Genomic DNA, 14,909 nt, shown 5'->3' on the forward strand with positions numbered 1-14,909 from the left:
TAATTCCAGATTTTCTTGTAGTGGACGTTCGAACTCATGTAACAAGTTCGGAACTGATGAAAATTGATAAGTTACCATTTGCCCCTCCCACTTTTGTTCATGGTTTAAGTCATTGCCCACTTTATTTTCTCGGTTCAAGTCTTCGTCAAATTCAGCCCTCAGTTATCTTTTGACCGCTTTTAACCCTCGTATTTTAGACATTTGTAACAACATTTTTATAGTTATTTACGATTTTTTTTGCAAACATTTTTAATAACTTTTCAACATTTTTTACAAATTCTAAATCAACTTTTTTTAATCTTTACCCACATTATATCATACTACTGTATGTAAATAGTTAGTATATAATCAAAAGAAAAATGTGAATACGGCATTACGTTTTGTTTATTGTTTTCTTAACAGCGGTTCAGGATCACTCAAGGATATGTTTTGTATGTTAAAACGAATAATTGTCTCTTAGATAATGTTCAGCTCATTAAGTTTACATATTATTATTAAAAATATATATTATCTTTCTGCTGCTATCGCAAACAGTAGAAGGGTTATCGCCGCAACGCGACACGAATTATCTACTTGTTATAACTTCCATAATAATAATAATCCTAAAGTTTTTACATTTTCATAAACTTAAATTTTTGTTTAATATAATATATTTCACTTTACATACATACATGTCATAGTATATAACAAATTAACAATGTAAATATTCAATCTCAAAAACTCAAGAATGATATAAAACTCATAAATCTACCACCTTCTACCCTATTCCATACACCTCTACATTCCATCACAAGAAAAAAATAAGTATAAACTTTTTTTCTAGTCGGGGTAAACACAATGTATAATTTTTTTTTTACGTAAATTCAGGTAAAGTGGATACTCTCTTTGATCGAGTAAACCTATATTCCGCCACGGAATAGAATGATTAGCGGAAAAAAAAAAGTACATATTGGGGTCACAACTTTCAGAACCCATCTCCCAATTGTTTTCTATTTTTCACTATATATTTTACAGCAGAATGACAAGCATTTAAATTCATCGGTTGCGCGAACTATTAGTAAAATACCTTATACAGTAAAAAAAAAATAATAATAATCTTTTCACTAGTATGTAATTCGTAGTGGAATGGTGTTTAAATCTAATCTTCCATTCCACGTAGATACATTACATTACATTTTTTTTTTTTTTTTTTTTTTTTTTTTACGAGGAACCCCACTATGGGCCAGAGCACATTGGCTCCCCCACCGCAGGTAAACCCCGGATAAACGGCAAGCCAGCCCTCCACCGCTACCAGGTAAGGCATTCTCCAGTTTGGTCATTAAATGCGGGCACCCCTTAGGATTGAACCCGAGACCTCCCCTTCACTGAAAGTGCTGGTGGCCACCCAGGCTAGGCCTGGATGGTTTACATTACATTACATTACATTACATGTCATAGTATATAACAATGTAAATAGTTAATTTCAAGAACTCGAGAATTATATAAAACTCATAAACATATCTACCACCTTCTACCCTGTTCCATACACCTCTACATTCATCACAAGAAACTTCTAGTTAATCAATCTCCACCGTCCGATCACAACCATATTCAACGTGTCATACAATCCACATCTTTCGGTTAACTTAACTATGGCATACATAAGCACCTATATATAAACACATACCATTTGATTTATCCACCACCACCACCTTAATTCAGTTGATCACTCTCCAATTTCAACTTATATTGAATACATCAAAACAATTAACAGAAAATGTCTCCGAGTGCCGTTAATGTTGACGGAAAACCAATTACAAGAAATTCAAAAAAGAAAGCTTACGTGACGTTTTTGGCAGGAAATGGTGATTATATAAAAGGTGTTGTTGGGTTAGCAAAAGGGTTAAGAAAAGTTAACTCTAGTTACCCACTTGTTGTGGCGGTTTTACCTGATGTTCCGATCGATCATCGCCGTGTTCTTGAATCGCAAGGTTGTATTGTTAAAGAAATTGCACCGGTGTACCCGCCGGAGAGTCAAACGCAGTTTGCTATGGCGTATTACGTCATCAATTACTCGAAATTACGGATATGGGAGGTATGTTAATTTGACACGTGTACTTTTGGTATTCTTACGTGGCAGTTTATATGATCAAAAATGGCGTGGCAGTCGTAAAATATTCTTACGCGGCAGTCGTAAAATATTCTTACGTGGCAGTCATAAAATATTAAGTAATGACGTAGCATAGTTGCGTGTCTTCCTTTTTCAACGTCTATAACTATTTAATTTATTTTATTTTAATTTGGAGTGATGACCATCAAAATTAATATTAATATTTGGTATATCACTTGGATATATTTTATAATGTTAAATGATGATAATGATAATGATAATGATAATGATAATAATAATGATACTGATAATGATATATTGTTCTATGAATAAGTTTTATTGATATACGAATTAATCCCTTTTAAAATTTATCATTAATTATAATTGTTATCAATAACGTTTACTTATCAACTTCAACTAATGAGTATTGGATTATGCAACAACTTTAACTTCATGTACATTCTAGTGATAATCCTAATATACATATCCTTATTATTGTATAATTTATTGCTAGCACTAGTATTATTATATTGAAATAATTATTCAGGAACAAAAAATGTGTAGTTTAAAATCATTATTGCATTGTACTTTTTGTTCACTTTACAGTCTTCATTTTTTAATTTAACATGTATAAAATAATATAACGGTATAAAATAACTTTATCATATTATCATTATCTAATATTAGGTTGTTCAAATTAATAGTTCACTTATATAAAACACAAATTAATCCCTACATATACTATATCGTGGGAAAGTGTAGTCTTCATTTTTTAATTTAACATGTATAAAATAATATAACGGTATAAAATAACTTTATCATATTATCATTATCTAATATTAGGTTGTTCAAATTAATAGTTCACTTATATAAAATACAAATTAATCCCTACATATGCTATATCGTGGGAAAGTGTGTCGTTTGACACACCCCAAAGTTCAAAATAGGAAACAAACGACAATCAGACCAAACTTCAATCCAAAAATCACATTCCACCCCCCTCAACTATAACCAAGTTACAAAAAATACCCCGAACTTTTGGGGGTAAAACATAAATTCTCTCATTTAAAATAAAAATCTCGTGGGAAAGTGTGTCGTTTGACACACCCCAAAGTTCAAAACAGGAAACAAACGACAATCAGACCAAACTCCAACCCAAAAATCACATTCCACCCCCTCAACTATAACCAGGTTACAAAAATTACCCCGAACTTCAGGGGGTAAAACATAAATTCTCTCATTTAAAATAAAAACTCCACCCAACCATTTCGACAGCCCGTATCTTCCTCCTCGCCCCGAGTTAAATTTCACCGACCACACAGTTAAACTCGAAATAATTTTATGAACAAAACGAAACTAACTACGTTCCAAACGGACACTTTTTAAAAAACGCTAAACACAACGTCAGTCCGTATCTTCACGCTCGCCGCGAGTTAAAATTTTTCGACGTGTCATACTCAAAATAATTTTATGAACAAAATGAAAAAAAACTCGTTCGAAACGGACACTTTTAAAAAAAGCTAAACACGACAGGCCGTATCTTCCTGCTCGCCACGAGTTAAATTTTTTCGCCAGCACCGTTAGACTCGAAATACTTTTATCAACAAAACGAAACTAACTACGTTCGAACCGAACAGTTTTTAAAAAACTCTAAAGACAACAACTTTTTCGCCAGCACCGTTAGACTCGAAATACTTTTATCAACAAAACGAAACTAACTACGTTCGAACCGAACAGTTTTTAAAAAACTCTAAAGACAACAACACCTACAACGGCGCTTAACACATGGACCGTTTTTCCTTCTGTAAATACATAAAGCTATGTTAAATATGAATATGCAGGCCGAAAGTCCCCGTCGCATCGCGCGGGCCGGACCCGGACTAGTTATGAATAATTTATTGCTAGCACTAGTATTATTATATTGAAATAATTATTCAGGAACAAAAAATGTGTAGTTTAAAAATATCGTACTTTTTGTTTACTTTACAGTCTTTCATTTTTTAATTTAACATGTATAAAATAATATAACGGTATAAAATAACTTTATCATATTGCCATTATCTAATATTAGGTTGTTTCAAATTAATAGTTCACTCTTATAAATTTGTATAAGAATAATAAGTTAAATTTTTTTTTTTATGTAATATGAATAAAAAGTTAGCGGTAAATTTGAAAAGTTAACAAAAACAAATCATCTGACAGTGATTAAAACTACCTTTTTTGTTGTGTTGCAGTTTGTGGAGTATAGTAAGATGATATACTTAGATGGCGATATACAAGTATTTGAAAACATTGACCATTTGTTTGACTTACCAGACGGCCATTTTTACGCGGTGATGGATTGTTTTTGTGAGAAAACATGGAGTCATACATTGCAATACAAAGTTGGATATTGTCAACAGTCACCGGAAAAGGTCCAGTGGCCTGCAGAATTGGGTCCAAAACCACACTTGTTCTTCAATGCTGGCATGTTTGTGTTTGAACCAAACATGGACACATATCATGATCTATTAAGCACACTTAGGGTCACACCTCCCACCCCTTTTGCTGAACAGGTATTTCTTATAATTGTAACTTCAAACATTATTGCAACTGATTTTATATCTTTACATGATTTGTAAAGATGTTTAAAACGCGTTGTTAAAAGTTGATTTGACGAATCTTTATGGTGTATAAAATACAGGATTTCTTGAACATGTATTTCAAAGATATTTACAAGCCAATTCCTCTGGATTACAATCTTGTTCTTGCAATGTTATGGCGCCATCCCGAAAATGTCGATCTCAACAAAGTGAAAGTTGTTCACTACTGTGCTGCAGGGTCAAAGCCATGGCGATATACTGGTAAAGAAGAGAATATGCAAAGGGAAGACATAAAGATGCTCGTGAAGAAATGGTGGGATATTTACAACGATAAATCTTTGGATTATAAGGACCCTAACGTGGCGGCTCAAGTTGCATTAACGGTTAACAATGGCGAAATGGCAGGACTTTCTGACGCTAAAGTAGCAGTGTGTGCACCTTCGGCAGCATAATTGTATAAAGTTTGTTTTGGTGTGTATACAGTTTTTGGGGATTAATGTAAAAGCATAAAAGTTTGTTTCTTCAATTCTGTTTTAAGTTCTGGCTCAGTGTACGTTGATGTTAATATAAAATTATTTGTTTTGAACCTGATCATCATGTAGGTTGAATTTAGATTCTTATTTTAAGCAGCGTCTACTCACTTTAGTCTCCTGGCGAATCCGAACTGCTTTTCAGAAAAATAAAAATAAAAACCCGAGTCTAGCTTGAAACACTCGAGCTAAACTATGGAGCAACAATTGTGTGAATCTCAATATAATTCCAAGTATTTTTACATGTATATTTCACTCTTCCTTTATATACAGCCCCCTCTACATATATTTTGTTGAATTGCTAGGTTGATTTATTGTGGTGATGTTGTACAGATTATATATGACAACTAAGGATCTATACACGCCGAAAAGGATCTTGGTCAACCTCCATTGACCGGGTTACCTGATCAACATTCGCGTACATGCTTATTTTCGGTTAGGCCAGGCAAGCTGCAACCAGTAGACCAGACTAAGACACCAGGGACCAGATCAACACGCGAACAGGCACTAACCTGTATCAACACCGCACAGCTTAAGATTCACAACGAATGAGCAGAAATGAAACAACGATTTGGTAATATGTAACACTGTACCGTATTGTTCAAACTTGATTCAACTTGGAATAGAATGACTGACATTCCTCTTCCTTTCACAACCTCCGCCTGTCCAAATGCAGAAAATAGTTGGTAATCGACGATTATCAATAGAAACGAACAGAGGATTTGAACTGTTTATAACAATTTTAGAATCCGGATGAGTCGAATAAGTTTAAAATAGGTTTGGTTCAAAACAAGCATCATTTGCGCAGGTCACTGGTTCACCCCATTCTCATACTTATTAACCCATCAAAAATACATATAAATATAAGAGCTTAAACTTATATTAGTACAACATGTCGTTGGATATATTCTTAAAACAATCCCAAGTTTTGTATTGTTTTTAATAAAATATTAGGCAACAATTGATCCATCTGGCCGATTTGACGTGTGTAACAAGTGGATATAAAAAGGCAACATTGAAATGCAGTGTATATGCGGCATGAATGCTGAAATAAGTTACTCACCGCACATGAGCATATAGTGACACCAACATCTGATAGGGTCTTTGTAATATCAGCAAGCATGCCTATAATCAGTATAAAACGGAGATAATAGGAAGTTAGAAAATCAAATCAACTACTCAGTTTAATCATATTCTATGATAAACTTTTCGCTAACGTAACTTTAAAATTAATCTTTGTATATAACTAAATAATCACCTTTCAGGTAGTAGCATTAAGGCATATTGAGAAACAAAACAGGGTAATTACTGACTGATTCTGTAAAACAAATACATACCTCTTCGATCGATACATACAATGCACATCCATTGGATAGAGTGCTTTTCAAAAACACTCCACGATGAAACCTTCGCATCGCGCCAGCTGTCAACACCAGGTAACAATTCCTTATAAATTGGAACATCGGCAAATATCATCTTAGCAACACCGTTGCCCTCATATAATGTTTCTCCCTTGGTCTTCACACTCACAGTTTTCACAAGCTTGTTATGTTTTCCATTAACTTTAGGAACCTTAATACTTCCATTTTTGAATTGGAAGAGATCTTCACCAATCATCTTCATAGATGACATTTCCATTACATTCATGAGAATTTTTTCCCACGTGTGGTGGGTCCCTTTGGAGTAGTCTGTTACCTCCTCAACTTCACTCTCATCTCCAGTATCAGCAAGAAACTCGTTCACCGAGTCAGTTGTTAGTTGAGTCGCTGCTTGAGTAGCTTGCTCCTTTAAAAACTGAGTACGATAGCAGGCCAACGATTATAAGAAAAGGAGCATTGTGATAAAGAAATTAAACCAGAAGTATAAATTGCCCGCCTTTTACTTGTGGATGGATCAATCTGGGTTGTTCTCAGAATGACTATTTTGTTTTTACTAAAAGGGAATGGGTCAGGTGAGCCTGATGGGTAAAAGAGAGTAAATATTACAGTAATAAATACTCTTGTATTTTGTATTTTTGTAAATAAATTCAATGTTCTAACAAATTACTGAATGAAGTAAGAACGGCTCGGAAAGTGTTTTCCACTCTACCCAACCGATACGTTACCAACAGTACTAAAAACATGGCCCATTTCGACCCGAACTCGTTACCCTACCCAACAATCCAAATTTGTCTCCTTCGCATACACAGCCAAAAAAGACATACTTTCATGATCTTGTGTCTTGCACTGCGTGTTTTTGCATGTTGTAACCATTGCTTGTGCCTCTGGAAAGCGGACTTGCTTGAAAGTGCCTGGCAGCCAAGAAATGTATTAGGCAGTATGAAGAAATTGAACATTTAAACAACACTATAAGATCCCTTTTCCCACAACCCAACCCATGTTACTTGTTCTCGAATACTAGTCAATGATGGTTGAAATCAACTAACATTGTAGGTCACTATCTCAACAACTTCTGCATTTGCAAGCACGTGCAAAGGTGGAACAATATTGCCATTAACCTGAAAAGAAAATATCACATAATTAGGATGCCTTCAAGAAGAAAATGAAAAAAAAAAAAAAAAAAAAAAAAAAAAAAAAAAAAATTATTCTTCAAACAGATAAGACTTGCCTTGGCAGCCACCATACTATTTCCAATATCAGTGTTTATCATATAAGCATAGTCGATTACAGTAGCTCCTTTAGGCAAATTTTTTATCTGTAATGTGAAAGAAAAAAAAAAAACTTGTATGAAACACAATTCAAAGACATACAAAAATGGCATGCAAAGCTATCAAATGCATACAACAGTGATATATGAAAGTTTAATACATACAACAGACTTTTTCAATCCAAATAGATTTTCTCCATTTTTTTTTTGGCTAGATAAAATTCATTAGAAATTTGGCAGGTCAACCCAACTTGCCTTAGCAATTTGACGTGCAGTAATATACCTAATTTGACATGTTACCCAACTCGCCCAATTTCCTGCCTCTGATCAACAGACTTAATTATTTACCTCTCCCCTTGGCGTAAATACAAAGATGCGACTACCTAGAAGATCCTTGGTGATCGTATCTACAAACTCTCTAGAGGTCATGTTTCCAACAAACTCCTCCTGCCATTCTCTAATTGCATTGAGCCAACCGATCTGAAGAAAGAACAGCATTATTCCTCATAATTAGCAGCAGATCAGAAGATGAAAAGGATTAAATAATTTATATTTAATTTATTAAAAAAATCATACCCGGAGGGCCACATTTGCATTGCTAAGGCAGACTGATTTCCCTCTCAAGCTTCGGTCATTAGCCAATGTATGTCGAACAAGGCCATTAGCGATAACTTTTCCACTGTAGTGAGCAGCAATGCCTCTTTCTGCTATCAAGTTCATCTCTTCTGTTCTAATCTGAAAACCATATAATGACAGTATATAAGCATTCGTACATAATCAAATCAACCAAATGCTAGTGAAACCAACTTAGGCGGTGAGGTAGCTACCTGCACTTCTAGACGAAACATGCTCTCATAAAGAAATGGAATTACAGTTGTATGAAGGCTCTGATACCCGTTGGGTTTTGGGGTTGCAATGTAGTCTTTCATCTGTAAAAAACGTAAAATAAAATGAAGTTGCTAAGAGATGCAGATGAAAATCAACTAAAACCTTGAAACAAAAGAAGAAATCGGCAAGATACACACAGCTCGGGGAATAGGGGTCCAGATCCCATGTACCAGCCCAAGAACATGGTAGCAAATCTGTATGGAATAGCATTCATGAGGAAATGTGTACAAACCAAAAATAGGAATTTCTATGTTAGGTTTCTCTAGCAGCTATTACAAGTAAATGGGAACTTTACCTGTTGTGCATTACACATAGGGCCTACACCAATACAAGGCTTGGGCTTAATAATAATCCTCAGCTGTTAACCCAAATGAAAAATAACATGTTAAAATAGGAAGTCACTCTAATTACTAGATAAAGTGTCAGTCACTGATTAACTACCTGTGCAATTTGATTAACTTCATTAATTGAACATTTTGATTTGAGTACAGATCTATGGATGCTGAAGGTATAAGAGTTCAAAGTCAAATAAGATGCAATTGTAAGTTTTAAAAAAGAGAAAAACTAGCATGAATTAATGAAGAAGTATAAGTTTAGAACCGATAAGGAATACAGGTGACTTTGGTTCCATCAGCTTACCTATAAGGCTCCTTACAGACAGAACGCACTTCAGTTTTCACAGTCATCAGGTCCAAGAACTGATCGTCTTCAATCTTCTTAATCAAAATTTTATTCGCCTAAGACATGAAGTGATGGTAAGCCATTAACATGACATTTTACATATTTTCTATCAAGACACATCCATACTAAATACTTCACTTAAAGTACCTCCTTAATTTCTTTCTCCTGCTCTTTACTAAGTTCTGCAACTCGCCTATTCACTTTAGCATAATCTTGAGGATTTGTGTACATGAAGGACAAATTCTCAAGTTCAGACTGTACAGAGATAAAAATGTTCTTTAAGAAGAGTGCATACATATATCAAAAAGATCATTGGTACATGTTTCGTGGACACAGATAAAGAGTAGACCAACGTAGCAAAAAAATCGAGTAATCATATTTTAAGAGACTCCTTTAGTCCTCTTATAGTATTTACATTTACCTTAATTTGGTACATTCCCAGGAGCTTTGCAAGAGGAGCAAAAACTTGTAGCGTCTCCATTGCAATACTAGACTGTAGACGATACAAAACTATAAAAACAATGAAAGCTTAAGCAATATACATAGGTCGAAACGTGATCGAATTTGACCCAACCTGCTTATGTGAAGGCATATGAGAAAGAGTCCTCATATTATGTAATCTGTCTGCTAATTTAACAATTATCACTCTGACCTGAAAAAAGCAGCAAATTCAGCAGCAGTAGGATATAACTACAAACTTAGATGATCAGTAAATATCCTACCTCCTCTGTCATTGCTAGAAACATTTGACGAAGATCGTGAGCTTTCACTTCTTGTACCGAGTGATTCTCATTATTACACTTCAACTTTCCGAGTTTTGACACCTGAAACAGGATAAAATCATTTTTGAGACATGCAATGTTTAGCAACTAAATTTATCATTAATAATTGCAAAATAGATCACCTTAGTTTCTCCTTCAACAATGTGACGAACAGTGGCACCGAATTCGTTCTCGATCTTCTCAAAACTAACCATATTTGTGTCTTCAACTGTGTCGTGCAATAAACCAGCAGCAATTGACTCCCAGTCCAATTCCTTAACAAACAGAGCTATGATCAGCTAAGCTATACCAATTACACAATTGTTCACGAGTAATGTAGCATTAAGAATTCAATAAACTACAAGCAGGGTATGTTAAAAATTAGAGTATTATGATACGAAATTATTCATAATATTGTGGAACTCACAAGTTCTCCCAGAATTTTTGCAACTTCAACAGGGTGAATGATGAAAGGTTCTCCACTTCGTCGTTTTTGCCCATCATGTGCCTCAAAGGCCAACTACACAACCAAAAAGTTAATAACTATCATTAACACTGTTTACAGATTTGGACCTTTCACCTTTGCATGTACATTGGTTGCCTGAAAGTGAAAGGCCAAGTTCAAACAATTAAGATTCTAATAATTTCATAAACAAATGAAGGTCATAGGTAACGACTTTGAGAACTTACGTTCAGAGCATTACGCACTAACATTAACTCGCCGGCAGTAAGGTATGCAATAGCAGGTTTCAGATCCTGAGATAATCAAAACCAGCACATTTACTAGAGTCTCTTTAGCAGCTCAAAACATCAGGTTACATTATAAACTCCATTTGTCCCAAACTAAATGTCCAATAGACAAAAGACGCAGTTTTAGAAAATGAAATTATCGAACTTTTAGATACACAAATGTCTAGTTTACCCCATAAGTATCACACATACTTTTGTAAATGTACATTGGTAAAAAATGTATGAATAAAGGCAAAACTGGGAACTATGTAGAATACTTTGGAAGTGGATAATGTTTTTGAGACAAACTAAAATAGTAAGGTGGACATTTTATCAAGGGATACCAAGAGTATAATTTATATTGTATGACATCATACAAATTCCGATATATAACAAGGTTTGAGATGCCAAGGCGAGTGCAGAAAATCAACATACCTCCCACAAATGCTCAGGAGTAACCTCGTCATCTCCTAAAGAAAAAGTTGAACAACAATTCGCTACCCATTTTTTACATCTCTGAATCAAATGGATAGACAATAATTAGTGCACAAATATATAAAACCGATTTGAATCTTACATTTACAAAATGCAGGACTTGTTTTTATCATCTTTTTGACATAGTAGTAAGCTAAAAAAACAAGTTCGGTCCGTTCTAATCCACTGATGTCAGTTTTATAGATGTTTGAATGATATTTTCAGGATCTGATCCCATTGATTCCACCTCAATCATTTTTTCCTTAAATGTACAAAGGTAACTGCTCTTGTGTATATCCATGAAAAAAAAAAGAGCTAGAACAGTTTAAGATGTGTATAAACCAACACCAAACATTCATAGAATATCTGTTAGGTTTAGTTTCTGTCAACAAAATTTCTGTTTGTGTTAAGGTTGAGTTTCAAATACAGCATCAGAAAGTAAATTTGTCCATCTTTTGATAGATCAATGTAAACCAGCCCTTATGATATAACCATGCCATTGGCCCACTTCAATGTATGAGGATAAGCTATTTAAATTCATCTATTACCCAAAAAAAGAAGTATGATGAAGAAGCAACATAAAGCCATTCTTAGCAATGTCTTATGTTCTATGGTGAGTGGATAACTCAAGAAAATTTTTTTGTAATGACTAATCGGCATAATGTAACCTTCTAAATACACTATCAGTCACATTATCCTTAGATTGTTGCCACTAAACTAATCATGTACTTATATAATTCTTAAACTATATACAATAGTCTAGAACACTGACACGAGCCTATTGCAACTAGATATATGTATCAGTCGGTGAATCGAGAAGTAGAATGTGATATTCATAATAGACAGCAGAAAAACAATAGTTGAATATATATAGGGCAGTAAGTATTACATAACCATGACGCATCTGTTGTTCAGTCTGTCCATGATACACGACCGAGGAATTAGCAGTACTAGCAAACAAACCAGTCATTGCCCTAGGAGCCTTCCACGCACAAGAAATTGGACTACAGTCATATCTTCCAGTTCCATCCCCTTTCGAATACTTACATATATTCATACACTCTACATACACTGCCATATACATCACATATTCAGTATCCTAATCAAACTACACAATAATAGATATACACGCTGAGACACACACATGTATGTATAGATAGTAATGGATTCTAGTAAGAACTCAAATACTTATAAAACCTGTAAGAACTAATATGAACCAATCATTTCAATTCAACAGTTATAATTGGATGCATATGCATCTAAATTTCACATGTGAAAATTAATTTTATCGTTCTTACTCATATTTGAGCTCTTATTTGATCTCTGTATATATGTGTTTGTATATACTGTATGTAAGTGAGAATTAATGAAATAAACATAAACAACCTGATAAAAACGGAGCAGAAGCCATAGAAACATCGGGCACTGATATCAATCTGATTGAATCGAGCTACACACGACTGTAAATTAAAAATTAACAACGAAAATAGTTACTGTAAAATTGAATAGAATTCAATACCGGAGTTGAAGTAGCGTCGATGCGTAATCAGAGTGTTAATATACGATTGAGTGATTGATAGATTACTTAATTAATTGTGCAGAGTGTTGTTAGTGAGGTGAAATTAGGGTTTTATATGAAGAGGTTTGATTTTTAGTAGTATGAAAATGAAAATGGTGATTACATGTTGAACGGAGAGGATAATGAGAGTAAGGTTATTAACCGGAAGCCACAAAAATTAGAAAGTTCATACCGGGGATTTTAGTGATATTAAATTTAGATTTTTATTTAAATTTTAAAAAATATTAAATTTATATGCAATGCAAATGGAAAGATATTTTTGGTAGTAAGTTTGTTGGTGAAATATTTGTTGGAAATGGACGATCAAGGTTTACGCTATCGGTTTTTGACCAAAATTTATTGGTTTTAATATAATTTGGGGTGTGTTTATATACCTCTTGATTAAAAAGTGTAGCGTTGAATGTTAAATCATAGTATATTTGTTTTCGATCTTTAAATGATACACGATCTCAACATTTAGTGTTGAATCATTCGGAGTTGAAACACTCTCTTTATCATTAAACACCCGAATATTAGATAAATATCTTACTTAAGAACACCTAACAAACAAATATATTGAATGTTTTATTCATGTAACACGTTAGTAAGGTAATTCTAAACAATTTATAACGTTCATTCAAAATTACTATCAGACAACTTATTTTCATTCAAAGTCATGTTTATTAGGGACTCGATCATTGAATCATTAAAAGTAAAAATCGTTAGACAATAAATCATTCAATTTATCAAACGCAGCCTTAGATTAAATTGATGTCGTTTATACATATATTTTTTAAAACATACTACCTCCGTCCCAGTTCAATTGTCCATTTGTTTTGACTATGGTATTTTCTTTTCAACTTTGACTTTAAATATTTTTATTTATCTTATATATTATTCGATAAACTTTATATCAATGGATTAGTATTTGAATATATATTTTTACCGGTACAATGATCATTAAGTATTATATAACACACACAAAATAGTTTAAAGTCATAGTTGGAAAGAAAAAAGACCTCTAAATTTAAAACATGACAATTGAACTGAAACGAATGGAGTATATTTTTATTATTATATAATAATAAAAAATATACAAAAAATAGTAGCAATAACTAATAACTATAGCGTAATAAAGATAAAATTATGACCTTCACTAAAATAACTCCAAATGACACGACACCACAATATTATAGAATCAAATTTTACAACCATAAAGAGATTTCAAAAAGACCCCAAATAACTACCACGAAAACATAAACATACGAAACGGGCAACTTGAATTAAGACCAATGTTAATCAACTAGTTAATCGGGAACGAAGAGCATGAAGGCCTCAATTGCGACAAATAAACTTGATTTGGTTCGTTTGTTTTTAGGGTGTTAATTTAGATGGTCATCTCTTTGTTTTTATTTTAGTTGTCTTTGTTTAATGTTCTGCTGAGTCAGTTGGTTATGTTGGTTGTACTGGTCGAGTTGTCTGTTTTCTATTCTTGGTCTTGGGTTGCTCGATTTAGTGTTTATGTGGTTGTCCGACAGGCTCGTTTTTAGATAGTTTTTGAGTTATGTTTGAATTTGTTCGTTTTCCTCTCTTTCTAATCGTGAGGCTTGTCGTGGTGGTTTGTATTTTTAGTTTTGATAGGTGTTTTCTTTCTTAAAAGTTTCTTGGTTATAAAAGTGTTTGTTTTTTCAACAAAACAAACGCGCGCGCACACGCGCGCGCACACACACACACACACACACACACACACATATATATATGTGAAGAATATCCAGAGCTAAGACCCTTTTGGAGATAAGGAGATAAGTAAATTTTTATTATTATAACATTAAAATTAGAGTTTAGATTAAAAAAAATTATGGAATTAGTATTCATTGCGTAGATTCAGGAAAAAAATTTACAGCACGTTAACATATATTAGATGTATGACAACTGGTTATTAGATGTATGATAATTTGTTATCATACATTT

General features: G+C 33.6%; 2 protein-coding genes across 3 annotated transcripts; one reads left to right on the top strand and one right to left on the bottom strand.

The window, feature by feature from the left end:
* The first annotated feature begins 1,756 nt into the window (after nt 1-1,756).
* LOC139872281 (galactinol synthase 2-like) lies at nt 1,757-5,123 on the top strand. The gene is made up of 3 exons (XM_071860119.1): nt 1,757-2,074; nt 4,324-4,644; nt 4,773-5,123. The coding sequence occupies exons 1-3, from the start codon at nt 1,757-1,759 to the stop codon at nt 5,121-5,123; spliced, it is 990 nt and encodes a 329-aa protein (XP_071716220.1).
* Nucleotides 5,124-5,376: 253 nt separating this feature from the next.
* LOC139873030 (putative GTP diphosphokinase RSH1, chloroplastic) lies at nt 5,377-13,120 on the bottom strand. Of its 2 annotated transcripts, none has more exons than XM_071860959.1 (25): nt 12,900-13,120; nt 12,767-12,830; nt 12,270-12,451; nt 11,342-11,422; nt 10,868-10,933; nt 10,605-10,697; nt 10,321-10,452; nt 10,139-10,240; nt 9,991-10,068; nt 9,838-9,909; nt 9,564-9,671; nt 9,375-9,472; nt 9,177-9,237; nt 9,031-9,093; nt 8,873-8,929; nt 8,675-8,776; nt 8,424-8,582; nt 8,196-8,327; nt 7,809-7,895; nt 7,627-7,698; nt 7,405-7,491; nt 6,539-6,995; nt 6,265-6,326; nt 5,795-5,863; nt 5,377-5,713 (listed from the first exon to the last, which is right to left on the bottom strand). In XM_071860959.1, exons 2-25 carry the CDS (start codon nt 12,789-12,791, stop codon nt 5,609-5,611), a joined length of 2,550 nt encoding a protein of 849 aa, XP_071717060.1. In that variant the 5' UTR covers nt 12,792-12,830; nt 12,900-13,120; the 3' UTR covers nt 5,377-5,608. The 2 variants fall into 2 exon arrangements, with proteins under 2 accessions (XP_071717060.1, XP_071717058.1); XM_071860957.1 differs by having other exon boundaries at nt 12,767-12,840.
* Nucleotides 13,121-14,909: the final 1,789 nt, after the last annotated feature.

The sequence above is a fragment of the Rutidosis leptorrhynchoides genome, chromosome 10 (assembly GCF_046630445.1).
Source record: "Rutidosis leptorrhynchoides isolate AG116_Rl617_1_P2 chromosome 10, CSIRO_AGI_Rlap_v1, whole genome shotgun sequence".
NCBI classification, from domain to species: domain Eukaryota; kingdom Viridiplantae; phylum Streptophyta; class Magnoliopsida; order Asterales; family Asteraceae; genus Rutidosis; species Rutidosis leptorrhynchoides.